We start from the raw sequence: 26,611 nt of genomic DNA, 5'->3' as shown, positions 1-26,611 counted from the left end.
CTTTTTGTGGACAATCGTAGTCTGATATGTCTTTATGAATTCCTGCTGCAAATAATCTGGTCTTTGCAAATTTAAAACACCCTCTGGAAAGCCTCATGGCCAAATCACTCATAAACGCAGATGATCAAAAAGCCCCGGGGAAACATGTGCTCTCCTTTTATTGTGATGTCCTCTCTGTTTTGAAACAACCCAGCCCCAACTGGGGATATGGCCTTGAAATACTTCTAAAATATCGGTGCTTGAATCAACATACACTTCCTGAAACTTCTAACAGGGCTTCCTCCCTCAGAAGTGCGGCATTTTGCCACAATGTGCCCGAGAAGGTCAACTTTGAAAGGGGCCTCAAAACAAGAACAAGTCACATCATGCCTCATTATTGGAAGGTGAACATTTGCATGTATACGTGCTTCCCAGACTTGGAAGTGACAGGCTCAGGATAATTGCTAGTATACATATAGCAATATTACAACTAGCTGGTATGTTTTCTAAAAAAAAAAAAAAAGAAAAAAAAGGAAAAAAATGCAGCATTAGGAGGTGGTTACTAAGGTGCTTCTTAATTCATGTTTTCTAATGGAATGTCTCGGACAGACGTCTACAAACGAACGTGCATACACAGGCATACACACGCACATGGACACGTTTCTGTACAGCTGATGCCTTAGATGCTTATGTGTTTACATAAGAACCACACAGGAAAAAAAAAAAAATTCCCCCTCGAGCTCCCTGAATTTCTGAATGTCATCTAACCCCATCAAATGTTAAAATATTTCATTTTCATATAAAATTATCTACAAAAATAGATAACATTTACAAAAACCAGATAGCATTTCCAGTTTTCCTTGGTGGCGCGCTCAGCTCCCCCCTTCTTCCTGCCCTTCTCAGAAGGTTGCCATCTCCAGCAAAGAGCGCTTGAAGAGCTGGGCGTTCCTGGACAGGTCTGTCACATGGTGCACCATCTCCTGCAGGGCCGTGGTGCTGGGGTAATGGAGGGCGGCCATCTTGGTCGCCATCACTATAGTCTTGAGCTGTTCGCAGAGCTGGTTGCTGGAGTTCATCACTTTGTGGCGAATGTCCTGGGTGGCCACCTGCCTCGTCAGCGTGTCCCCAATGAACACCAGTTTGTGTGCGCTCAGGATGACAAACTTGCTGTGGGCCACGAAGATGCGCGGGGGCTGCGCGGAGCTGACACAGCTGAAGAGGGCGTCGATGGCATTGAGGAGGGAGATGTAATGGGTCTCACACTGGTCATAGTAGAAGTAGAGCAGCTGCCTATCCTGAGAGCCCACGCTGCTGTTTGTGGTCGGGAGGCTCTGAGAGGGCTTCCACTTGGAGATGTCGTTCTCCACGGGCTTGGTAATTTCCTGTTCCAGCAGCTGGAACTGACTTAGCTGCAAGGAAGCAAAAAGCAGATTTCCTGAAGGGTAAGGCAAGTGTGCTGTGCCGGAAATGAACCCCGGGGCTTGGAGTTCAAGGACAGGGATTTTAATCCCCAACAAGGGTCAAGTGCTCATTAGATGGGAGGCCTTGGTCAGGTTGTCTGACTTTCCTAAAGTGTGAAACGTAGAGGATCCCTAAGGGATCGGCCAGCTCAGGCCCCTGTGACTGCGCATTGGTCTCTTCTGCCCTAAGGCTGGAAGGCAGCTCGCCCTTAGACTCAGCTCTGTTACCTGCACCTTTATGAAGGTTAAATGAGTTAAGGTTTACAGAGTGCTTAGAATGGTGTTTGGTTTATTGTAGCCTCTGTGTAAATGTTTATTGAACGTTGAGTGGTGGCGAGGGAAACTGAGAGTTGGTTCCTTCTCTGGGAAAGCCTTGACTCTGTCCCTTCCAGACTCTTAGATAAATGACAGTCTGTGACCCCTTTCCATTTCTCCTACTCTTTCAGTCAAGATCCGTGAATGTTATTATCCAGCACTACAGGAGAGACTAATGCACGTAAATACATGTACATTGTGGAGAAGAGCGTCTCTATGGGAATCTGAATAATTGTGCATCATACCATTTAGCTGCTCAGAGCTGTTGAAAGAAAAGCTCCTCACACACAGACTCAATGAGCGTTAGCTTTTTTCTTCCCTTCCTGCGTCCAGCTGGTGTATTATTTAAGCTGCAGTGATAATAATTTCATGCTATTCTACCAAATCTCAGGAAAGACCCTTCTTTTGCAGGTGAGGACTATTTGTGACCTTAGCTTAGGACTCAGTGATCTGCTCCAAGGTGGGGCTCAGTCAGAGTAGGGATAGCCTCGTCCAGCTTCCCCCACAAGAAATGCACAATGAGCTTTACTTTTCAACCGACTCTGCTTTCCTCTTAGGAATTGCTATGGTTTCAACAAGTTCCCCAAAGCCCTGCTGTCCTACTTGGCCAAATGCCAAAGTGGATATAACCAGGTACAACGTGATGTTTGAAGTTATCTCGTTTATGCTGTTGCAAATATGTTCATAAATGTATCATCTTATTAGATGGAGAGCTGGGGGTATCTTCTCATTTTATACGTAAGTAACTGAAGTTCACGGAGGTTAAGTGACGTGCCTGAGGTCACATAGTTGGCTGGTCCGAAAGCAAGGACATGTCTCTGCATGCCATTTCGTTTCAATTTAAAAGGCTTATAAGTCCTCAATCCATTGCTTTTTATTTTTGTGCCCAGTTACTAGCAATACCCATCATTATCAGCCCCACTCATGCCCAACTGTTGAGTGAAACTGCCCTGCCCAAATCCCTTGTTTAAGAGCTTGCATGTCATTTGAAAACATTTGATCCTGCCCTCGTTCTCTTCGATTGGACCAAGAACAAACAGCCAAGCCATAGGCTTGAGTTGTAGGAGAGAGAGAGATAGAGATGACCCAATTAGGCTCTTTTTTTTTTTTTCGAGGAATTTGATGAACCACAGTAGGAAACCATCAGCTGAGGAAGCTGAGACGAAAAGCCATCTGTAGAAAGGACTTTGAGTGGCCATTTATGGGTTCTGTAAAGTTAGAGGGGCGACAAATGAATAGGTAAGCAAAGGAAACTGCTAGAAAATAGAGAAGGAAGCAGATTTAGAGAAAAGCAAAGGAAGTACAGGAGGAGAGAGAATTTATAGTCCTAGCTCTCATCAGACCTGGCTGTATCTGCATTTTCTGTTCTTGCATTCCCCTACTATAAAACCTGTTTGCTTGGGCTGGCTTGAGTGGGTCCTGCTCCTTGAGACCAACAGCTTTAACCCAAAGAGTCCTAATATGTTAGATATACAGAATTAGCCCAGAAAAAAATGGCTGTTTGGACATAATCCAGGAACACCAGCTGGATTACCAACGCTATAAACTTTCTCTTTGTTCTTATACCCTATTATATGCCTTAGAGCCTATTTATGCCAAAGTAGGCTGGAAGGATCAAAACCATAATCTTTTGAAGTAACACCTTCCTTATTAAGTGGGAAATCTTTTCAATACCCAGTAGGTTTTGTTCTGAGTGAACTTACCTGATGATGTTCCAGCTGCATCTTGTTCTGTTTGATGATATTTTCCTTTTCCAGCAGCTCTTTCTGTTGCCTCTCAAACTCCTCCTTGCCCTATTATTTTCCAACACAAAGAAAACATTACATCACCCCTCTGATTCACTTATGCTAACAATTTCATTGACAAACGTGTAAACACCCTTTCATTTTCCAATGCCTTGGCGATTTCCCACAGGCCCAGTTAGGCCCTGTGAACCCCAGGCCCTGGTGTGCTTCTCTGCCAGACTTCCAGAGTCACCATAGAGGTCAAGGCTGAAAAGTAAAGTCTGTGTCCATGTGAGAGGCCACCATCTCTGCTCCACTTCACCATTCTTGGAGACCCACAATCCCCTTCAAACCTCCTTAAGCAACACTGTTTCTCAGCGTTCTAATGGGATCCACACTGCGCTCCTGGTTTCATTGAATCATCTATGACTCTACACCAAGTCGGTATTTCCAACAGACAGAGCTGGACAACCCGCCATATGAATGGTGAACGCCCCCATCTACTCTCTCTCCACACCTTTCCTTAGCACTGGGAGATGGGGGAGGGAGGGCGGGCTCAGCTCTCTCCCTTCCCCAGTGTCTTGCACCCAAGGGAATTGTAGTAGTTCGTCAGTTCTCAGGATAATCCATGCCTCTCAGTCAAGTGAAATAAGACAGCACACCAAATTCTAAATAATGGGCCCTGGTAGAATGTCTGAATTCCCCAAAGTGAAAGGGATCCCAGGTCAGCTTCGTAGAATTTCCCACTTGCAGGAGGCCAACTGTGCCTGTCCAGCTTCCCATGTGCTGGTTAAGTTCTACGTCATTTGACAAATGCCCAGTGTTCCTTAAGGTAAGCCTGAGGTCGGGTTAAGTTTTTCTGTAAGTAATTAAACACACACACACACACACACATTATAGAGCTGAAGGGACCTTAGACATGCTTTAGTATAGAGGTTTGCATTTTTTTTTCCTTAACGGTGCCTCTCTCCTTTTTCAAATAAAATACCACGCAGAACTATATGACAGAACGCCAACAGAAGTGGAGAGGATATGATCATCTGGGGGCCCACTCTCCTACTTGGGGAGTCTCTTTCTGCTTGCCTGAGGCATATCAATGGATCACTCCAACTCTGTGCTTCACTCATGTTGCAAATGAAGAAATTACAACCCTGGGAGGTTTGAGAAGTCAATCACACTTAGTTAGTGTTGGGGAAAGGTCTAGAGCCGGGGACTCAGGACTCTCCGGCCAGTGTTCTCCCAACAGTACGATATCGCCTCCATCTGTGAACTACTAATTTTGTTTGTGAACCAGTAATCATGTTCTCCCCTCCGGCAGTCCAGCCTACCAGTCGTACAGGTATCAATCCCAGGCTCTCTGGACACGAGTATAGGTGCTTTTATGGGTCTGGTTTCCTTACCTGTAGGTGGACGTAATCATAATCATCCATCCAGCTCCTTTCAGACCCATCGCTGCTGCTACAGTCAGGAGGCTGGTCCTTGCCTAGGCTCGGGGGCAATGGCTTGGTGAGGGCTTGGGCCTTGTGGTCCCCGGGATGCAGCAGCTGCATCTGGGACGCAGCGTGTGGGTACTCAGCGGAGTTCATGATGTTCCCAGACCCACTCTTCACGTGCGAGCTGCCCGCGCCTGGTCTAAAGAGGGCCTCCGCGTTGGTGTTGATGGTTGTGGTGAGCTGCTTGGCATCGTCGGGCACTGTCTTCGCCACCATCACAAACCGGTCCAGATCATCGCACTTGTTCTGGGGCTTGTTGATGGCCAGAATGTTCAGGGACCAGCTGTGCTCGTTTAAGTCATGGCTGGTCTGGCTCAGAATCTGGTGGGAGTCTTCCACTCTTTGGAGCTCCCGCTTCATTTTGTTATGGAGGACGAGTTCGGGGAGGCAGGAAGCGTTTGCTACAGCTCCCTTGGCAAAATGGAGGTAGTCCCTCACGAACAGCTCCACCTTGTCCACCGCGGTGCGGATCTCGTTGACGTGTCGTTCCATGTATCCGTAACACCGCCAGTCTGTGGTGACCAGCGCCATGAGGCTGGCGACGCCCGTCTCCAGGGTCTGCTGGAGCCGGTGAAGTCTCTCGATGGCTGTGTCTGGATCCAGTAAGAGCCTTTTGTCCTGAGACGGGGAGGCTGACAGCGAGGAGTCCTTGGAGGTGGTTGAAGACGTGGACATGTTACTCCTGGTGCTGCCCGTGCTGGAGAAAGATAACCGGTTGATACTGTCCACCACGTCCTGCGAGGCTTTGACATCTGGTGGGTTGTGCAGAGGGACGTCGTACACGCCGTCTCTTTCTTCGGGGTTTGCTTTCTCACCGCTTTCTGCCGCTGGCTCCAGAAACTGAACCCCTCGGGGGACATCATATGCATCGTTCTGGGCGCCCAGTGACTGTCCCAGCTGTGGGTGGTTCACCGAAACGCTTTGGTGTCTTCGTGTGGCCAGTTCAGCGGCTCCCGGAGCATCACAGTTATATTTTATGCGAAGGTCCTTCCCCACTGGCTTGGTGCTGGCTGGGGGGATGTCATAAACGCCCTCTGGTCTGACGTCCAGCCTTCCCGATTGCCTCACCGGAGGGGGGAAATCATACTCTTTTTCCCTCAGCCCTGCCTCGTCTCGGCAAGTAGCGGGTGAAATGGCATATACCTGAAAAGTAAAGGAAGCAGGAGCTGGTATTTGTTCGCTTGCGCATATGAACATGCAGAAATGGAAAAGGACATTAAAATGAGGCTAGAATTCTCAGGCCGCCTCTCTGGCTCCTTGTTTTTCACCTTCTACCCACTTGACGGCCAGTGTTTCCCAAGGCTCTGCTCGGCTCTGTTCGTCCCTCATCCTTTGACAGGATCGTCCCGCCCCGTGGCCTCTGTGCCGCCTGTGTGTGAGTTGTGAGCCTGGCTGAGTTGCCCTCCCTGGGTCCCAGTCCCGCGTTTCTGACCACCTCCTGGGCCTCCTTCCTCGGCTGAGCCAGGCTGGGCAGCAGACTACGTGTTAACACACAGGACTGGGTGTCGGGAGACCCAAGGTCTCTCCCTGGACCTGTCGGCTGTGAAATGCTGCGTAAGTTGCTTAAATGTTCTGACACACAGTTCCCTTATCTGTACTTCCTGTTAGGCATACCCCAGCAGATAACAGAGTGCATCAAACACACTGACCCCTGTCTATGGGCCGAGGAAGCTGTAACACTTTCCATAAATATGAGATGTGTTAGTTGCTTGCCAAACTGAATTATCGTACCTTCTTACTGGCTCTCCTTTACGGACTACCTCGTTTTTAGCACAGTCCCCTAAATATGGAATCCTTAGACTTATCTTTGAGGTGTTTTTTTCCTTTCACTTTTTTTTTTTTTTTTTTTTTTTTTTAAATAATCTCTATGTCCAGCACGGGGCTCGAACTCACGAGATCAAGAGTCAGGTGTTCTACCAACTAAGCCAGCCGCGTGCCCCTGGAATCCTTAGACTCATCTTTAACTATCGCCTTTCTTTCCTCTCGTTCACTCTCTCAGAAAGACTAGTTTTTCCCCTTTGGTTTGCCCTTCTTGTTTTATTCCAATAAACACACACACACCCCTTTTGGGCTGCTCTGTCACTTACCCCTTTTGTAGGAGGGATGTCATAGACTCCTTGAGGTTTTATTTCTCCCACTGGAACTGAAAACACAGGGACTTTGACTGATGATGGAGGGATGTCATATACCTGAAGAGAAACACTTGAGTTACCCAGAACAGAAATGTCGCATACTTGTCATTTTTTACACTACTGAGCCTTTCCTTATGGATTTATTTGCCAGGTTATGTATACCTTGGCTCTTTAACTGCATTCTACATAAGAGCTTGATGGAATTTTGCTTTTTATATTTCATAATTTTCGACCCAGACTGCATATAAAAATGACATTACGTGAAATATTGACACTGTACTTTCAACTGTGGTTTAAAATTTACACTTCCTGAAACAAAATGATAAGCAATAGGAGCTTTGTCAAGTAAAAGCCTATCAGGATTTCCTGATAAAGCAAATCCAGAAAACATAATTTATTAAAAAATTTTTTTTAATGTTTATTTTTGAGAAAGAGAGAGAGACAAGAATGTGAGCAGGGGAGGGGCAGAGAGAAAGGGATACATAGAATCCCAGAGCAGGCTCCAGGCTCTGAGCTGTCCGCACAGAACCCGACGTGGGGCTTGAACTCACGAACTGTGAGATCATGACCTGAGCGGAAGTCAGATGCTTAAATGACTGAGCCACCCCGGCGCCCCCAGAAAACATAATTTACATAACATTGGCTAAAATGGCTTCTGGATGGGTGAACTTAATAATTCTTCACGTGAAACACACCTAATCTGTGAACTTCCCTTTGTTCTGTAGCTTTGAAGGAATACCACCCTGAAGTGGTCCCCTCTGCTGGTGACCATGGCCCTGGTACATACCCCTTGAGTGGTGTGGGAAGGAGGGATGTCGTAGATATCCTTTTGGTATCTGGACGGGTACTCATACACGTAGCCTTGTCCTGTTCTCACGGGGGTTATCACCTGTGGGCAAGAAGACACAGAGGTGTAAACTTCCAAGCCCCCGTCCTACTATATCTCTTAGCCTCTTAACCAGGCACTCCTCCCTCACCTCTCCCCCATAAACAAAGAAGGGAAGACAGAAAAGGAGGGAGACAAGGAGACATCAAGTCAGAACACTTATAAATCCCCTCTTGTATCCCAGCAAAGAACAAATCCCTGAAATAGCTCCAACCCTCTTCCTCATGGTGACAAATCATCTCAAAGTAGGTCAAAGTCTCAATTCCCAGGATGCAACTTAAGGGAGAATCATTTTTAAATTATGAAGGTCCTAGATCATCCCTTTGGAGCACCAAAACCACAGATAATGGAAAAAAAAGGTGCACTTTTTTTTTTTTAAAGGCTCTGAAACTATTTGTAAAGTGAATAATGCAAATAGAGAGTTCAGCTACTTAAAATTCCTCTCATACCTTCCCCAGGATGCCTCTTCATGTGACATTATTATTATTATAACTAAAATTCCATAGGTCACTAGAGCACTTTTATGAAAGTAACGCTCAGACAGTGGTGCTCTCAGAAGCCTCCAGGAACTTTCAATCTAACCTTTGGAACAAATGACAGATGGACCTGTGAGCCACCCGGAACAGAGGTCATGTGTCTAATCATTTTCTTGTTTCCACCAGGGAAGCAGCCATCCCAGACAGTACCTATGTCCAAGGGATGTGGGAAGTCAAACACACTCATCACAACTGTGGCATCTGGAACCAATGCCAGTGAAAGGAATCTCACCCGACAGGCTGGGATTTTCGTATCTACAGCCTTCCTTGTGTCCTAAGCAAGGGTAGAGAAATTATTTTTGAACTTCAACTCATTTGGAAGCCTATTTAGTCCCCCAAGGGCTTCTAAATTACCAGGGTCTTGTTTCTGCCTAACCGCGCCCCCCCCACCCCCGAATGACTAATAGCGCCCACCTTAGCATCACCCATGATGGTTTTTTTAGAACATTTTGTAAATTAGGATGAGTTGGTTCTTCCCTAAGAAACCATCATCTTTTATCCTTTCTCTAATGTGAACATTTCTGGCGTCAGGCTGCCTACAAAACTATGTGAAAAATGCTCACGTTCATCTTATGCTGAAGTGGGTGGAACTCAGCCAAATGCATCAATACCCTTCTCCCCGGGGGAGCTCTAAGACGCTTAAATCCCGGTGTTTGCAGTTGATTACTGCTCGAGATGAAGGTAAAGGGGATTAGTACACAGTCACCATCCCATCAAATCTCTCCGCCGCCTTGGGTTTTAAAAAAGGAATCTATTGCTTTAAGGCTTGTTGGCATGGAGCATACAGAACCATTTATAGAGTGGCCACTGTATTGTGCATAGCAAATCTTCCTTTTAAAAGCGGCATGCCCTTTGCTCAAGAAAAACACACTGTGTTCCTAGTGCCCTTAGATAATTTTCCCCCCCCACTCACTATTGTCCAGGAGAGAAATGAAGTATCTTCTTGGAGTCTATCTCATCAGCCTCTCTATTTATAGCTCTCTATTTTGGCTTTGTAATAGAACCTGTGCAACAACACAGCTTTTGTTCAGTCTGAAAGTTGCTCAGAGTGGATTCTGCCCAAGGTTGCCAAGATAGTAATAATGCTAATGGAAAACCAAGGCTGGTTATGCTGAAGGCCAGCTGAGTGGTTCCATCTTTAGTTTAAAGATGGGAAGGGGGAGCTGGGAGATAGAGGGGGGGTGGTGCCGGTGTCTGAAAATAGTCCCGGGCGAAATGTAAACGTATGGCAAGACGTCGGAAAGGCAGGGTCATAGACAAAGCTTTTCCTTGCCTCTGTGGATTTTCCCTGGCAGTGAGCATTAGTGCTTCCCGGTATTTAACATCTCACTTCCTGACAAATGTCACAGAACCTCAACTCGCTCTCTCTTTCTCATTTAGAGGATGCCTGTGGTCATCTGGTTTTTAAAAACTTTGCATTCCAAACCAGTCATTTGCCTTGTTTATGCATTAAAAGAAACAGATGGTGAAAACCACAGGGGGAAGAAGCCAACAAAATACAATCTCTCCCCCCATTCCAGCATTCCCCATGGTACCATCTAATTCACACCGGTCCACAAATAGCCTTTAAATGGGACCCGCGTTCTGCATCTGGTCGGACACATCCACGGCATACCGCGACCCACTCTGTGACGTCTGCAGGAACGAGGAGCTGGAAGTCTTCTACTTTTGGACACTGTCCTCCTCAACCCGTTGCTTGGGCGACTTTGATGCCAATTGTGTGTTCTCTCCTCGGAGGAAAGTGCTGACTGTTCTGTACCTTACAAAGTATCCAGTTTTGTGGTCATAAGACCTTTTCTTCCCGCTTGACACAGTACAAAAAAAAAAAAAAAAAAAAAAAAAAAAACAACCTTTCTAGGGCCCCAGAATTACTGAACCTCAGCCTAGGAGGAACACCAAGGTCTAGCTAAGAGGATGTGAATTTCGGAGGCACACTCCTGGGCATTTGCACAGCAAGGCTTTGATGGACAATGGGCACAAAGGGCACATCAAAACTATTTTCCTCAATGAAATTAAGTCAGGCTTTTCGTTTCCTTTTTTTCCTCCGTCAGTTTTTCTTTTGTGCATTCCTTTTATTCTGCACATTTATCTCTAGTTACAAGGGCTTAGCCTCAGGAGCTACCCAATCGACCCCTTAGTTCCTTAGAGTTGATGCAAACGGGGCTAAAAAGGGGAATTCTGGGGCTCTCTGACAATGGCTACTGCCACCCCTTTCCCGATGACCTTGGCAGAGGATTTGCATTTCCCAACTACGAATTTTCTGTCCCATGAGGAATCTGACAGCTTCTCAGCTGTTAGTACTCCGTTCTTGTCAACTAACTGAAGAGTCTGAAGGTGGACGCTTTGAGAAGAGTTCTGAGGCAGAGAAGAAGGGGCAGATGTAGACAGTTAGGAAAGGAATAGCCCGTTTAATAAATCTCCCAGGCCGGGTCCTAGCAGGGTGGTATCCAAAGTCCAGGGACTGGGGTTAGGTTCACTCTCCAATGAATGTGCTTTGCATAAAAACAAGCAAACACAGGGCACACCCCACCCCACACTTTGACCCGTTGGATTCACACCGTTTTCAGCATCAGATCCTGGGCTCCAAGAGCTGCTTTCAGAGATGCTGTAAGTACCTCCAGGTCTCATAATTTTGAGAGCCACGCATGCTGACGTTTTAGAGCAGAGGAGCCTGTGTTTGGGGTGGCAGCAAGGGCCAGGGAACACTAACAACCAGCACGTGTGAGTCAGAGAGCTGGAAGAGGGGTCCTTGGGCAGCGCCACTCACACCTGACAGCCTTTGGCGTGGGCTTATTACTATCCCTGTAGCCAACGAGGGCCTCACACTTAGATACCTGCGGGGCTGAGCAGGTGCGGTGAAGGAAGAAACAGGCTGGGATTCTGTGCTGGGGAGACAGAACTCACGCCCTCCGGATGGAAAGCGGCCATTGCTTGGCTCCCGCCAACCGCCACCCTGAAAAAATGCACCCCACGTTGCCGAGTCTCTCGAATTTTCAGGAGAAGCCGGAAATCTGGATTATTATTATTTTTTTTAACGTGAAATCCGATTTCCAGAATTGGCTCAAATATTTCAAGCGGCGTCTTGGCCAAGCTAAACATATCTCTGGCCCCCAGGGGGCCGCTCTTGCCTTCATCTGTGTATTTCTGCCATCCTCCCTTTAATATCTTGAAAGCCTCTGAGCGCAGGGCCCAAAAAGCTCTTCACGGACTCCATGGCTCGGCAAGACAGAACCACACCGTTTCGTACACGTGCCCTGCGTGTCGAACCTCTGTGCCTTCACCCACGCTGTATCTTCGTGCCAGGTGTTCTCCTTCCTTTCCTCATGTTCAAATTTCATTCAACCTTCAAGGCTAAGCTGAGTGCCTCTCCCATCAGGGCTTTCCAGACGGACATAATACCTCCCTCCTGAGAACTCCCCAAGCATGTTATCCATGCCTCTCCTAATGGTACTTATCACTCATGGTCTGTTTCATGGCACCTCATTTCCTCTCTCAGCACGGTGGAGACTGCAGGGCCTAGTACAGGGCCTTGACTACAGCAGGCCTTGGATAAATGCATTGGCTGAAGATATTAACAAACTACAGGAAAACTCAAGGCTTTTCTTAAGCAAGATGGTGTGGAACTGGCCAGGGCAGAAAACAAGGTCTGCCTGTATGGGATAAGGTTGGTGTCCAGGTGAGTCAGCTCGAGGATGAGTGGGACTCATGGGATAAGGGGCAGAGCTGGCTGGATCAGCCATGCAGTAACGTCAGGCAAGTGAAGAAGCCAAAAAAGCTGAGTGAATCTTAGATCCAATCGAGAAATCAGAAACCATGGAAGAATGATCGCCTACACCACTACTTGGTACAAACCACAACTGGAGGCCAACAAGGACTGCTAGCTGGTTTCCTTTTCCCCGGTCTAGAGCCCGTGTGTGACATGAACATCGGCGTTCTTCTCAGCCACATGCTAGAAACATATGGCGGGTGGAGGGGGGAGGAGGTCTGGCAAAAAGAAATCAAAACAAACTCTGCATTTTACCTTAATATTGGAAGGAAAATACAATGGAAAGGAACAGGACTTCTGACATGTGTCACGAGAAGCTGAGTGTCAAAGGCCATGGCCACACTAGGTCTTTAGCTCCTTGAAAGAAGGATTAGATCTGATGGGGGGAGTGACTGAAAATATAAGCTGGACTCAGGCAGGCTGACTCTAGCACACGTGAGAGCATGACCAAGGCATCTGTCCATTTGAAGCCAGTTTCCTTATTAGTAGAATGGAAATAATAATACTTATAGCCTATTAGTGTATTAAATGCGATCAAGGACATAAGGTACCCGGCATAGAGTAAACCCCTTAAGCCTTAGTTGTTTTTATTATAATTGTCACCTGCATTATACAGATTCCACTTTTGGACTTAAATTGTGGACCAGGGAATTCAGATCAATCATCCTACTGAAGACAGCTTTTAAAAAAATGAGGAAAAGATACTAAAAATCTTCTTAATAGCATTAAAGCACTACAAGATAGTAAAGAGTTATCAGGTCCAAATTTGGGAGTAGAGAAGGAACTCATAGAGGTAAGCCCCAATTTTTTTTTAAAGTTTATTTATTTTTTAAAGAGGGAGAGAGTGCACGCATGTGTGCATGCACAAACCAGGGGAGGGCAGAGAGAGGGAGAGAGAGAATTCCAAGAGAATCTCCAAGAGAGAGAGAGTTCTACGCTGTCCGTGAGGAGCCTGACGCAGGGCTCTATCTCACGAACAGTGAGATTGTGACGTGAGCCAAAATCAACCATTGGATGCTGAAGTGGCCCCAGAGGTAAGCCCAAATTTTGAGGCTGCTTTTTTTCCTGGTGGCATTTGTTGATCTGGGACAGGCGTCGGAGAGGCCACAGTGTGTCTTTTCACTGCTTCTTTGGGTGAGTGGGGTATCAGACTCTAGGGCTCACCAAGGATGAGACTCTGATACCCATCCCCTCTTTGGGTTGGGATCCTAAGGGCTGCATGTAAAAGTCAGAGTTAACCCAGAAGGGAACCCACCCTTGCACCAGCTAAAGCCAGGTTTTCACTCACTGGAGTTGGTAAGAACATTTCAAAGCCTGAAATTAGATTTATGTGTGGCTGTGAGGCTGGCAGAAGGAAAGAAAATCCTGTCTGGAATTAGAGAACATCTTTATGGGCTTTAAATTATTCCTTACAAATATTCAAAAATACAATGTCCACTATGCAAAGATAACCAGGAATACAGGAGACAAGACAATGGAAGAAGAGAAACAACAGAGGATTCTTGCTTTCTTCCTTATATGATGAGGACGTGGTCTGTGTCTTAGTGATCACAGACTTCGAGGCTGTTTGCTTTCACAATGTTTTATGATTAAACCACGGGAGCAAACAAGATTTAATCAGTGAGATATAAGTCAAATAGAAATAAATTAATCTTTACAAAGCATAGACTGTTCCTAGTGAGGTCTATGAGGCAATGGGAATTTCAAATCAAAGCAATAAGTGACAAGAGACTTTGGTTCTTGATGACCATCAGTAGATTTACTTGGGTGACCATTTTACTGTGGTCATATCAGTATTGTCATTGTCACAGTTATCACCATAACAGCCCAAGACACTTCAGTGGAGAACCCCAGGAGAAAACACGCTTTATGAGACTTCGAAATAAACCTACTATCCAAGAGAAACATGGAGGTCCCAAGCCCAGGACACCTTATTGAATTTTTCTTCAGACAAGGTCTTTTCAGTGGAAGATCACAAGCCGGGTTTATCAAGAGGATCTCACCAAGAAGTAGGGCACATTCCCAACTGGAATGTCTAGAAGAAAACACTTTCTCTCAGAACAACTCCTGCTCACATGATATCAATAGGGCCAAGGTCTCAGCAAGTCTCTTTGGGCATCCACTCTACCCCCTGAAAGGGGAGCCAGCTGGCAGGTGCCTGGGAGTGGGGCGTAGCTGCTGTGGAGGCCCTGGGGTGAGGGAGATGTTAGCTTCTCAGCTGCAGGCCACCAGTTCATTGGCACGCCATGGGAGGCAGGAGGGAACAGGCTGTGCCAATCATGAAGGCAGACCCTCCTCGCCCTGAGAATCCTATGGGAGCCGACTAATAGGGTCTCAGTTCCTGCCATGTTGTGCCATGCTTCCTTCTGACGCCAGCCCTACCGCTCACCACTTATGGCAACTTCTCATCTCTCTCCTCCAACACTCAACCCTGTTTTGTTTCCTTCCCTCCTGTCATGCTACCGGCAACCATAAGGAAGAACAGAAACAGTGCAAAGGAAGCGGAAAAATCCTACTGTTTGACAGAAAGAATTGGGTGGAACAGATGAGGGACTGAGATAGGATGGGGAGGAGCACAGGTGAACTGTTCTGGAGTATTATTACCAATATTATTGCTCATACTTCTGCATTTGAGAGATGCCTGTTTCAAAAGTTACAAAAATCACAAAAATGTAATTTTGTATAGCTTTAACAGAATTTTCTTTTTCACCTTTTCTTTTTGAAATGTTTATTTATTTGAGACAGAGAGTGAGCATGGGAGGGCAGAGAGAGAGGGAGACACAGAATGAGAAGCAGGCTCCAGGCTCTGAGCCGTCCGCACAGTCCAATGCGGGGCTCGAACTCACGGACCGTGAGATCATGACCTGAGCTGAAGTCGGATGCCTAACTGACTGAGCCACCCAGGTTCCCCAACTTTAACAGAATTTTTAAAGAATAACAGGAAATCCCGTGTGGAAGGGGAGGGAGGCATCTTTTGTAACTGTCCTAGTTGCTGTGTCCCATGATTTAATTCTCTGGGTCTAAGTCTCTACATTCCAAAGCAACATCAGCAATGGCCAGAATGACACAATCCTTTCTCCTGATATCCAGATAATGCCTTGAAAATTGACCAGTGGAGTTTTCCCATCAATCTAGCAGAGCAGGAACGTGTGGAACGGGCTCCTGGTGTTCCGCCCCAGGGCCTAGTCAAGAACTAGGCAACCCAGGTGGTGCTCAGGAAATATAATGAGTAATCGAGGAGAAGTTAAAAAGTACTGCTGTGCCATAATAATTACACTACAGATTTATAACTTCACCGTTAACAGTACCTGAGGTTGTCTGAATTCAAAAGTAGGCCTCACCAATTAGCAGTCAGCCATTTGCATTTTTTCTCTTTGTTTTGGCTTATGTGGAAAGCAAAATTAGATTGCTTCCTTTCGAGCTCTAATCTCCCCGAGCCCCCTGTTTTATTTATACTATCTCTGGGTTTCATGCATTAACGAGAGTCTTTAGATTTCTCAGACTGCTTGCTGGAAAGGACTTCTTTCACGTAAATGCCCTTAAAAAGCATGAACAGAACCCCCGCAGTATTTATGAGATCTTATAACAACCTCTTTGTCTTAAAGCCCATGAACTGTGTGACCCTTTCCCTTTAAAGAAAACCCTTAGGAAGAGAAACATCACTATTATCACTGCCTGCCCATTAGAAGTTGGATCCAGGTTTCCGAAAGTGCAAAGTTATAGAGGTCTGTCTGTTTAAAATCCAAGATTACTAGTTTCTTTTCTATGACGGGAGGAAAGACCACATGTTGCCTACACTGGATTTATTAATTCTCTATAAATTCTCTCTGCCCAGCTTGGGTGTAGCAGTGAGCTCATTTATTATTCGCACAGCAACAATATAATGAAAACGCAGTCTGGCCTTAAAACTACACCCTCACGGGCCAAGTGCACAGTTTACCCTTCCTAATGCTTCTCTTGTGCTCATGGAGGTTTCTCCCCCTCTGTATTTGGGCGGTGATTTACTTTCCTTTAAAGGCATCTCGACATCTGATTTCATGCGAGAACCAAGCCTTTTGCGAGCCAGTCTACGTCGCGGCCAGTCTCTTTTTCCAAATGAGGAGAAAGTCACGACCGAAGGCTCAGAAGTGGAACGGGGCTCTTGGGTCACTTTCATTGGACACAGCATTGAGGAGGCCAAACACTCAATGGAAACAGTGCCCCGATTGTCAAGCCTCTAGCATGCCTCCCCTGCTGCTTTCTGGAAGCTCTTTGTGCAGCAAGTGCTAAAGCAATATTTAGTTATGGAGGGACCAAACGCCAAAGAGCAGCTAGAAGGATTTAACGTGAAAGGACATGGTGGGAAGTGACGTCGGGGCTCCTCAGGGGCTGAGGTCTTCCTCTGGACAAAGCCGAACGTGACCCGTGACAGAGCTGGGTGCCCCAGTCATTTTTTATATGCCGCGGACCGAAATGCTCTTTGAGAACTGTAACGGCATGGGCATTCTGGTTCTTTTGATGTCCAAATAAATGCAACAGGCCACCGAGCACTAAATCTAGATTTTGAAATGCATTTTATTTATTTTATTTATTTAAAAAAAAAATTTTTTTAATATTTATTTATTTATTTTTGAGAGACAGAGTGAGACAAAGTGAGACTGGGGAAGGGGCAGAGAGAGAGGGAGACACAGGATTGGAAACAGCTCCAGGCTCTGAGCTGTCAGCACAGAGCCTGACGCGGGGCTCGAACCCACAGACTGTGAGATCGTGACCTGAGCCGAAGTCGGACGCTCAACTGACTGAGCCACCCAGGCGCCCCTGAAATGCATTTTAGAGAGATGCTCATAGACCGCCCTGAAGAGGATGTGATTATGGAAAGGGATCAAGGCATGAGAATTTCTAGACCCAAATGCCTAGCGCTCTCGGTTCCTCCCACGGCTTCACTGGGAGACAAGATGCAATGGCTGATGGAACAAACCACGCACGTGGCAGAACTTGGTTCTGCGGCAGGGATGTCGCTTCGAGAGACACCTGACCCACCAAGGGCCTCTGCCTTATTCGAGAAGATTAAACACAGGAAAATGGGAAGAAAATGACAAGGTCTAGGATGAAACACTCTCTTAGCTTTTGGTAGCAAAGCAGGGAAGACAGTTCTCCTTAACAAGATGCTCTCTGGAAATGTTCCCACGTAGGGGGACAGGGTGAGAACTCTGATTCTCCCTGGCTCAGCATACCCCTACCCTCCCTCCTGTGTTCCACCTGTTCCCTGCCTTCTGTCGCCACAGCTCAATCTTCTAGAGGTGACTGCGATTTCTAGATGGGAAGGTGGACTGCCTCCTACAGGAAGAGTAAAAAGATTGGCCAAAACGTAGGGAGTCAGCTCGAAATTTATATCACTGCCTGCGTGTCTTGTTTTTGTTGTTGTTGTTTTGTGTTGTGTTTTTTTTTTTAATTTTTTTTTTTAACGTTTATTTACTTTTGAGACAGAGAGAGACAGAGCATGAACAGGGGAGGGGCAGAGAGAGAGAGGGAGACATAGAATCTGAAACAGGCTCCAGGCTCTGAGCTGTCAGCACAGAGCCCGACGCGGGGCTCGAACCCACGGACCATGAGATCATGACCGGAGCTGAAGTCGGACGCTTAACCGACCAAGGCACCCAGGCGCCCCTGTTTTGTGTTGTGTTTTAAAGAATCTTGAGGTCAAGTCATTTTATTAAACTTTTCAAGTGACTCTGGGAAAGAATCAGATAAGGATATCTGGATCATAAAATTTTAGCAAAGACCATTAGAGACAATTCAACCCTACTCCCCATTTCACAGTTCAGGGAACTGAAGTTCAGAGAGGTTATTCAGACGGTTAATGACAGCAAAGTAAATGAGAACCTGGTTGGCTGGGCACATACTACTTTTCTCAGTGTTCCTGTTGCTGACATTAGCAAGACAGATTAGAAATTTACTAGGAATTTAGTACTTTCCTGAAATTGGGAAAGTAACTCACTTCCTTGCTTGAGAAGAAACTCACTTCCTTGCTTGAGAAGCAAAACTTGAAATCTGGGTATCTTAAATTTTGGGGGGGGTCCCCTCTCCCTGGCAAGACCATTCTGGGAGATTTAACTATACAGCAGTCTCCCCTCATCCCTTGTGAATGTGTTCCAAGACCTCCCCCACCCCCCCACTACCAGTGGGTGCCTGAAACCATGGTTAGTACCGAGCCCTATATATACACTATGTTTTTCCTGTACATACATACCTATGATAAAGTTTAATTTATCAATTTGTCATAGTCAGAGATTAACAACAACAATAACAAAATAGAACAATTATAATGATATGCTATAATAAAAGTTATGTGAGTGTGGTCTCCTTCTCTCAGAATATTCCTATTGTACTGTACGCACCCTTCTGAGAATGATGTGAGATGATAAAATGCCTACGTGAAGAGATGTCAGGTGAGGGGAATGTCCGTACGTGACAAGGAGGATCATTTGCTTCCGGACCATGATTGACCATGGGTAACAGAAATCGTGAGAGCAAAATGGTGGATAAACGGGGACAATTGTGTCTGGTTACATGAAGTCCTCCATTTGGACCAATTTGAAGTCATGTGACAAGGTGGTATTTCCAATGAGAGAGAAAGCCAGCACAGCAATGTTCTCGGTGGTACCACGGTCTTTACATCCCCTTAATCATCTGCTCAGGACTTCTGGATCAGCCTGCCATGAAACTGACCACTGTACCTGGGTGGTGGGAATTTCCCACCTTCCTAAACCCACATTCCCTCAGCACGGAGGCTACTCTCCTGATCTGGGATGGGAGCCTTCCGAAGTGCCTCTCATTCTTCCTGGCCCAGTGGATGCTGTTTAGCACCCAGGACTCTGATGAGCTGGAACTGCTGAAAAAGTGTCCTAAACATGCCTTCCTATTTTAGGGCTGGGCAACATCAACCGTTAGCTGGACAGATGTGAGTTCAAATATCAATGCTGCCTCTTACTAGAGGGATGTCCTTCAACAAGTTAACTAACCTCTCAGACTTCAGATTCCTCCCCTGTAAAATGAGGTCGTAATGAACATCTTATGAGGCTATTGAGAAGATCAGATGAGATTATGGATATAAGGTCCCTAACATGGAGCCAGGGCTCCAGGGCACTTTTGGGTTACCCCCACTTTAGTTCTACAACTATCTTGAAAAATGAGCCACTTGATAGCATGCTAAAGGCCATGCAGTCAGTTGGTGGTGCATTTGAAAATAAATAGCTATTATGATAAATAATTCGTTTAAGCACACTCTGCTTTAAGAAAACCAAATAAAATTTACTCCGATAAATCAGATGTGATTATGGCATTGCCGAAGATTCTTTGCTTCAAGAATGGACCTTCTCTGGAGTCCCTTTAAACAGAGGATTCCTTGGTACTCTACAGATATTACTGGAGTTACATAGAACTTTTAGAGGAGACACATTGTCCTAAGTGAGTCACACCCTGACTCCTTCAACAGGAGCAGCATACCTCTCTAGAAGTGTCCCTTGACAACTGGGTGGGTGGCATTCTTGAGAAGCAAGTGTACTTCTGACGGCATCTAGCTTTTTCCACAAGGCACCCACACGAGGCTGTTATTTTTTAAGTTTATTTATTTTGAGAGAGAGAGAGAGCAGGGAAGGGGCAGAGAGAGAGGGAGAGAGAGAGAGAGAATCCCAAGCAAGTTCCTATCTGTACAGAGCCTGACACGGGGCTTGATCTCGCGAACCATGAGATCATGACCTAATCTGAAACCAAGAGTGGGACGCTTAACCGACTGAGCCACCCAGGCACCCCAACATAAGCCTGCTTTTAAAGATGCGTTCAACCAATATTAAGTCTCGGTTTTATCATCAAATCAAATAAACAAATGCATTCTTTCCTTTCCCTCACAAATACAGCATTATCCACTCAGCCAGACATCATACCACACACAATATCTGACCTATTCACTGTGATAAGCACATTCACATAGCATGAAATCATTGAAAAATGAAAGAAAATTACCTTTGTTTGCTTTGGTGTGGGTTCCTAAGGAGTTGCTAATGCACTCATAGAAATATATACTATCTCTAAGCTTTGTGACAAACTGCAACTGAGTTAGAAGGCCTTGGCATTGACCAAACAAACAAACAAAAAAAGACCTTTGTACATTTTTAGGGAGGTGTTACAGTTTGCTCATTCCCCCGGCGTGGGTGGCTCGGCTGGGAGGAGAGACTTCTCATTTTCAAAGTAAGCTCATAAAGTCCTGCCCCTAAGTGCTCAAGGACCTCCAGTTCTGTGTAAGATTTAAAATTCATCTTGACCCTTGTGGGTAGGGATTTTAGATGAACGTTCACTCCTCCACACAGACCCTGGAGCCATGTATTGAGGGGGAAAATCGTTTAAATTTGGATTATCTTTATATAGCGATGCACAATTCTGAAACATAGTCATACTTCATTGAGTTTATAAATGAAGAAACCAGATGTACCTAGTGCCCTGTCAAACTCTGATTCTCCCTGCTGTTTTTCAGGGTGTGTGTGTGTGTGTGTGTGTGTGTGTATAAGAAGGCAACAAAGGAAAGTGAGGTGAAGTCAGAGTTTATCTTCCTGGGGAGATTTCATTTCCTCTAAATCTATTTTTACTTGTTGGTAGACAAATCATACTGCTAATATATAGGAGTTAGTTGGCTGGTAATGGAGTGTTGCCGTGAGCAACCAGATTTCACAATGCTTCAAATCCCAATATGGGAAATCCTCGGTTCCCTAACCAATCAATGGCTTTGGGTTAGAGTGTGTGTGTGTGTGTGTGTGTGTGTGTGTAATTCATGATGACTCAGTGTCTAAGAAGGTACAAATATTGTAGTGAATCTATTTCTGGTTCTTATGTTACCTTTCAGGAATGGACCCGGAAGACCTGGCTAAAATCTTTTCATCATCTCCTGCCAACATTCAGCCATGTCCCATTTTGGAAGGTAAGAAATGGTTTTTAGAGATGATGTAATGGGGTCTAGATAAACCTTAATGTTACTTGAGTTTTCTTTAATTTTTTTAATGTTTATTTATTTTTGAGAGAGAGGGAGAGAGACAGAAAGAGAGACAGAGACAGAGTGTATGAGCAGGGGAGGGGCAGAAGAGAGAGGGAGACACAGAATCTGAAGCAGGCTCCAGGCTCTGAGTTGTCAGCACAGAGCCGGATGCGGGGCTCAAACCCACGAACTGCGAGATCATGACCTGAGCCTAAGTCGGACATTTAACCGACTGAGTCACCCAGGCGCCCTGTTACTTGAGTTTTCTGAGTGCTACCACCAATGCATTACTAGCTCCAGCCTAGCCCATCATACACATTGTGATGGCAGGCCATTAGTGTTTTGATGAACCCATGAGCTCCCTTGAGATTAAGTGAAAAGTACAACATATTCTGGGGACCACAGAGGAGGGAGAAAACTGCTGGCGTGCAGAGAGGACGCTCTGTAAGAGGAGATGAACCTTGAAATGGGCTTTAAAGGATGAACAGGAGTTTACAGATAGAATAGAGGAGGGAAGGCATTCTCAGTAAGTAACAGAATTATGCAAAGGCAGCTCTACTCCTCAGTAAAAAAAAGTGCAGTTCTCCTCTTTAGGTAAGGACAGAAGCGTTAACTAATCTTGTCTCCGCTGGGCAAAATGTGTAAAAGCTAGGCTCTCAGACAAGCTGAACTTCACATCATTCATGCTTTGAATGCTCACTTGTTGTGTATAGATGGTTATAATTCCAGAAAAGAGATGGTGGCGTTCTCCAAGACACTTCTAGGGGGAAAACTACCATATGGAATCTGACACATAATCACCACAGATGGTAATGAGCTGGGTGATAAGACTTGAACAGTGCGTGATCGTCCGATGGGTGATAAGATCGGAACCACTTTTCAGTTTACTTAAAAGTCAACTCAAATTAGACACTTCGTTTCTTGCTTCCGCCTTGTTCATTCGTTCAGTGGCTGTTAGCTGTGTGCTGACACTTGGCTATGAGCTCAGCCTATAGCAGTAAATGCTGTATATGTAAATGACATAAGTAAATGGCAGCCTTGAACCCTGCCTGCCTTTATGGAGCTTATAATTTAGCTCAAAACTGATCTTCAGAAGGATGCAAAACAGACCTAATTCCATCAGTTGGGAATAAAAGCGACATGTCCAGAAAGTAATCAGAAACACGCATAGTTCTCTATTCCCATCAAGGCACAGAATGGACCAACTCAGATGGCAGTTTAACTGATCTATGAAGCAGAAAAACGAGGCTATTTTAGAGGCTTTTAGACGTGTGGGGGCTCCACTCCCAACCGTAGTCCCTTATTAAGTAGAACTGTCACTTGTAAAAAATTGAGAACATTAAAAAATACACACAGTTTAGCTTTCCAAATGATTGGACTATGAGTAACTCATTTAATTTAAAATTGCCTGTGAGTTCTTGGCAATCACAGGGCATATTTAGAAATCTTCGCAAAGCAAGAAGAATCTAACCTACAAATTGTTTTCAAATATAATCAAATAGCTATGAGCCGTAAATGTAACAATTAATGAGGTTGACCTTAAGTGGCTTTCTGCACATTTGTGTAAATGTTTATTGATTTACACTTTGCAGTCTTGGTGTGTCATACCTAGGAGTCAATTTTTTTTTTTTTTTTTTTTTTTTAATCTGAGCTCTCAAACATTCTTGTAGGCCCTGGGCATTCTGCCCGCAATGCCTCATGGATAAAACGGCACTGCACACAAACGCAGAGTGAAAAAGGCCAATGAAATTAAGAAAGGTGTCAGTGTATATGGTTTCCAGATAACTTTAAGCGTTCTTTTCTACTCCGTGCAAAATTCTTGTAGAACCAAAGAGAGAGCCACGCGCTCAAAGGAACAGCATATGTGCTAGCAATAAAGTACGTGCCCATCTGATGTACATTCAGAAACACAAACAGGGCTGAGGCCCTTCGAAACAAAGTCTGAGAAAAGGAAAGACAAACAAGGAAGAGGAACTGATTTTTTTAAGCCCCCTGCTATGTTCAGCTCCGGGCCAGATCCTTTCTGTAGACTGTTGTATTCAATTCTCACAAGAACTCTGTGAGGCAGTTGTGATTGTTCCCATTTCACAGATGGAGAAACAAAAGCCTGGGGAAGTTGAGTAACTTGCCAAGGGATGGACAGCTACGAAGGAAGAGAGCCAGGGGTCAGCCTAACGCCAAAGACCATGCTCTTGGCACAACATGGATGCTGTCTTGTTTCGTAAAAGGGTGGGGATTATATCCTTATCCTTCTTTTTCTAGCCCCTGACGTAGTAAGTGGTGCATGTCGCATAACGTCGTTGGGATGGGTAGAGGTTTCTTAGGTGGGTGGAGGCTGCAGGTTGCCAAAGAGCAAAGCTGAAGTGATAGAAGGCAGAATTTTGTCTTTCCTCTCAAATGATTCATTAGTGGATAAAACTCCTGAAGCCCATATTCTGTAGCAACATCAAGGGAATCTTTAACTATGGAAAGTCCCGCATCACAATCAGATGGGAACACAGCCAACCGCCCTCATGGTCACTTCACAGAGTTTCTCAAAATGAAGTCCTGGATCCCCTCTCTCAGAACTAGTGGAGGAGCTCACCCCAGGGCAGATCCCAGGCCCCAGGAATAGAATCCCTGGTGAGGACGGCCTGGAAATCTGCATTTCAACTCACCTTCCCTACCTCTCCAGATGATTCTTATGTTCCCCAAAAGCTCCCTTTAGTGGTTTAGAATAAGCTCCACTGCCCTCCTCTTTTTCTTCTGGAACAGCTTTTAGGGACCATCGCTTAAACTACCAGAAACGTCTAGCGCTAGGCTCACCACCCTTTAAAAGATGGGAAAGTAAAGAGAAAACTTGTAGCGAGTCAGCTACAAGGAGAACTCAAAACAAACACAAAACAAAAACAAAACCCAAGAAGCCCTCCTGATTCTTGCTGCACTCGGATTAACTCCTGGGGCCTTGGCTTAAGTCAGTACTGTGATTCTCACCCACTGATAAGATTCCTACAGAGAGGCGGATGTTGACAGAGGTTTTTCAAGCAGCTATTATTGCCTAGAAGGTTAAAATTATATTTTTAGAGCAGCCAAGCCATCTCCACCAGGAGGGAAGAAGGAAGGATGGAAGGATGGAAGGATGGAAGGATGGAAGGAAGGAAGGGGGGGAGGGGGGAAGGGAGGAAGGAAGGAAGGGAGGAAGGAAGGAAGGGAGGAAGGAAGGAAGGGAGGAAGGGAAAGAAGGGAGAGAGAGAAACAGCAGGAGCGAGAGCAAGCAAGAGAGAGAAGGAAGGGGGAGGGAGGGAGAGAGAAGAGGAAGGAAGGAAGAGAAGGAGAGGAAAGGAAGGAAGAGGTTCTTCCTCCTCAAGCCCATGGGGGTTCACGCCAGTGGCCCAGTGGACAGGATGGAGGCAGGCAGTGTAGGGAACCAGAGTCACTAAAATGACTTTCAAGGTGAGGCCAAGATATTCTGTAGAACACTTGGTGTTTGGCAGGGAGAAGCCAGGACTAGTCCATCTGTGTGGCCACGTTACCACTTCAGACCCCCACTGGTTGAAGCTTAGCACTGCAGTCATTGTCTACTCCCCAGTTCTGGTAAGGTCTCCCCACCCCCCGTCTGGTTGCACCCCCTATATGAACTGGCAGAGGTCCAATTCAGAAGCTGGCTTCCTCCTACCGGAATCGCCTACTTCTTGCTAAACATAAAATGTCCCACAGATTTTGGAATTAAGCAAACAAAACTCTGAGCTCAAGCGCACACCCCAGCATCAACCCAAGGGGAGGCGTGGTCAAAGTGTCTCCCCTTTAAAAGGATGCAGGGCCAGGGAGCAGGTCTGCAGTGCAGTTACAGCAAATAAAATGGGAAGAAGTCTGAAGGACTTTTCAGACTTGGAGCTAAAAAAGGTTGAGTCTAAAAAAGGAAAACATGTCACCTTCCTGCCAAAATAAACTGTGATGAAAGTTTAGACCCCACCACCTTTCAGCCAAGCATTTCCTGTTTCGGCCTCCCTTGTCCGCCTCAAGCTAGCTCAGATGAGGGAGAGCTATTTTTAAGGTGCAAACAACCAGGAATAAGAATGAGAGAAGCTATTTATTTAGAGTTACACCTTTCAACTGTTCTGTTTTTCCCTCCTGAGCTGGAGGCTTGGTTTGGCTTTCCCTTTGAATCTAAAGCTCCTGGGGTAAGAAGGATTTTGAAAGGTCATGGTGAAGTCGCCATGCCTCCAGACAGCGATCATTGTCTTGGAAAAGACAAGTGCCCACTTCTTGAGGAATTTCTCCTAATATACAGCTACTCGGCTTATGCAACACAGGTGCTCTTGAGCAGTGTTTTTGTTTTAATTTTTTTTACTGTTTATTCATTTTTTTAAGAGAGAGAGAGACAGAGCGCGAGTCGGGGGAGGGGCAGAGAGAGAGGGAGACAGAGAATCTGAAGCAGGCTCCAGGCTCCGAGCCGTCAGCAGCGTCTGACACGGGGCTCAAACTCATGAACTGTGAGATCATGACCTGAGCCCCGCCACTTAACTGACTGAGCCACCCAGGCGCCCTTCCTGAGCAGTGTTTTGTAATACATTCCTTTTGTATAAAAGGTGATTTGGAAATACACTCTTGGCTTTGTTATTTATGGAATCCAACAGTGATTCTCCCCCCTTTTTTGTCCAACAGAGCATTCCATTATCATGCAAATAGACATTCCATAATTTACATGGGTTTTAAAAGTCTTTGTATTAGATTTTCTTGAGGCAGGGGACACGTATACGTAGCATTCTTGGAGCCAGCAAGCTCGTTCTGCTATCTAACTGCGTCTTCCCTTATTTCTTATTCCATTAAGTCAGTCCATTCTTAATACCAAACCTCAAAGGACCCATTGTAGACCCTTGGAATTTGCCAGTAAAAGAAAGAGAAAAGCCTCCGTTGTACTGTTTACATAAGCGTGGCCTTGGTATTGGCTATCACCCCCATAGTTCACCAACATTATTTTCTTTCCCATGTGTATTTCCACCTGACATTACAGTTTTTTTGTTTGTTTTGTTTTTTAATTTGGGCTCTACAATGTAAGCATCATGAAGGCTTTGTTCACTGTTTAATTCACCAATGTATCACAAGCATCAAAAATATACTAAATGAAAGGAGCATGTGACTCTTGATCTCGGGGTTGTGAGTTCAAGACCCACACTGGGTATAAAGATTACTTAAAAAAATGAAATCTTAAATACACACACACACACACACACACACACACGCTAAATACTTAAAATTAATTCGGTTAACAAATTTCTATTTATCTCAAATTATTGTGGCATTTTGAATTATACAGAGTGCTGAAGAGGTCCTTCC

At 45.5% G+C, this 26,611-nt stretch overlaps 1 protein-coding gene across 2 annotated transcripts in view; it reads right to left on the bottom strand.

Moving 5' to 3' along the window:
• Window positions 1-495: 495 nt before the first annotated feature.
• The window catches only part of NEDD9 (neural precursor cell expressed, developmentally down-regulated 9), a 182,126-nt gene continuing 156,010 nt past the window's right edge, over window positions 496-26,611 (bottom strand). For both annotated transcript variants that reach the window (XM_042985723.1, XM_007073106.3), the window contains 5 exons: window positions 7,891-7,992; window positions 7,059-7,160; window positions 4,879-6,114; window positions 3,458-3,547; window positions 496-1,388 (listed from right to left, as the gene is read on the bottom strand). In XM_042985723.1, coding sequence (XP_042841657.1) covers window positions 879-1,388; window positions 3,458-3,547; window positions 4,879-6,114; window positions 7,059-7,160; window positions 7,891-7,992 — 2,040 coding nt within the window. In that variant the 3' untranslated portion in view covers window positions 496-878. The remainder of the gene's footprint in view (window positions 1,389-3,457; window positions 3,548-4,878; window positions 6,115-7,058; window positions 7,161-7,890; window positions 7,993-26,611) is intronic.

The sequence above is a fragment of the Panthera tigris genome, chromosome B2 (genome assembly GCF_018350195.1).
Source record: "Panthera tigris isolate Pti1 chromosome B2, P.tigris_Pti1_mat1.1, whole genome shotgun sequence".
Taxonomy (NCBI): Eukaryota; Metazoa; Chordata; class Mammalia; order Carnivora; family Felidae; genus Panthera; species Panthera tigris.
This window is presented reverse-complemented; position numbering and strand designations above follow the sequence as displayed.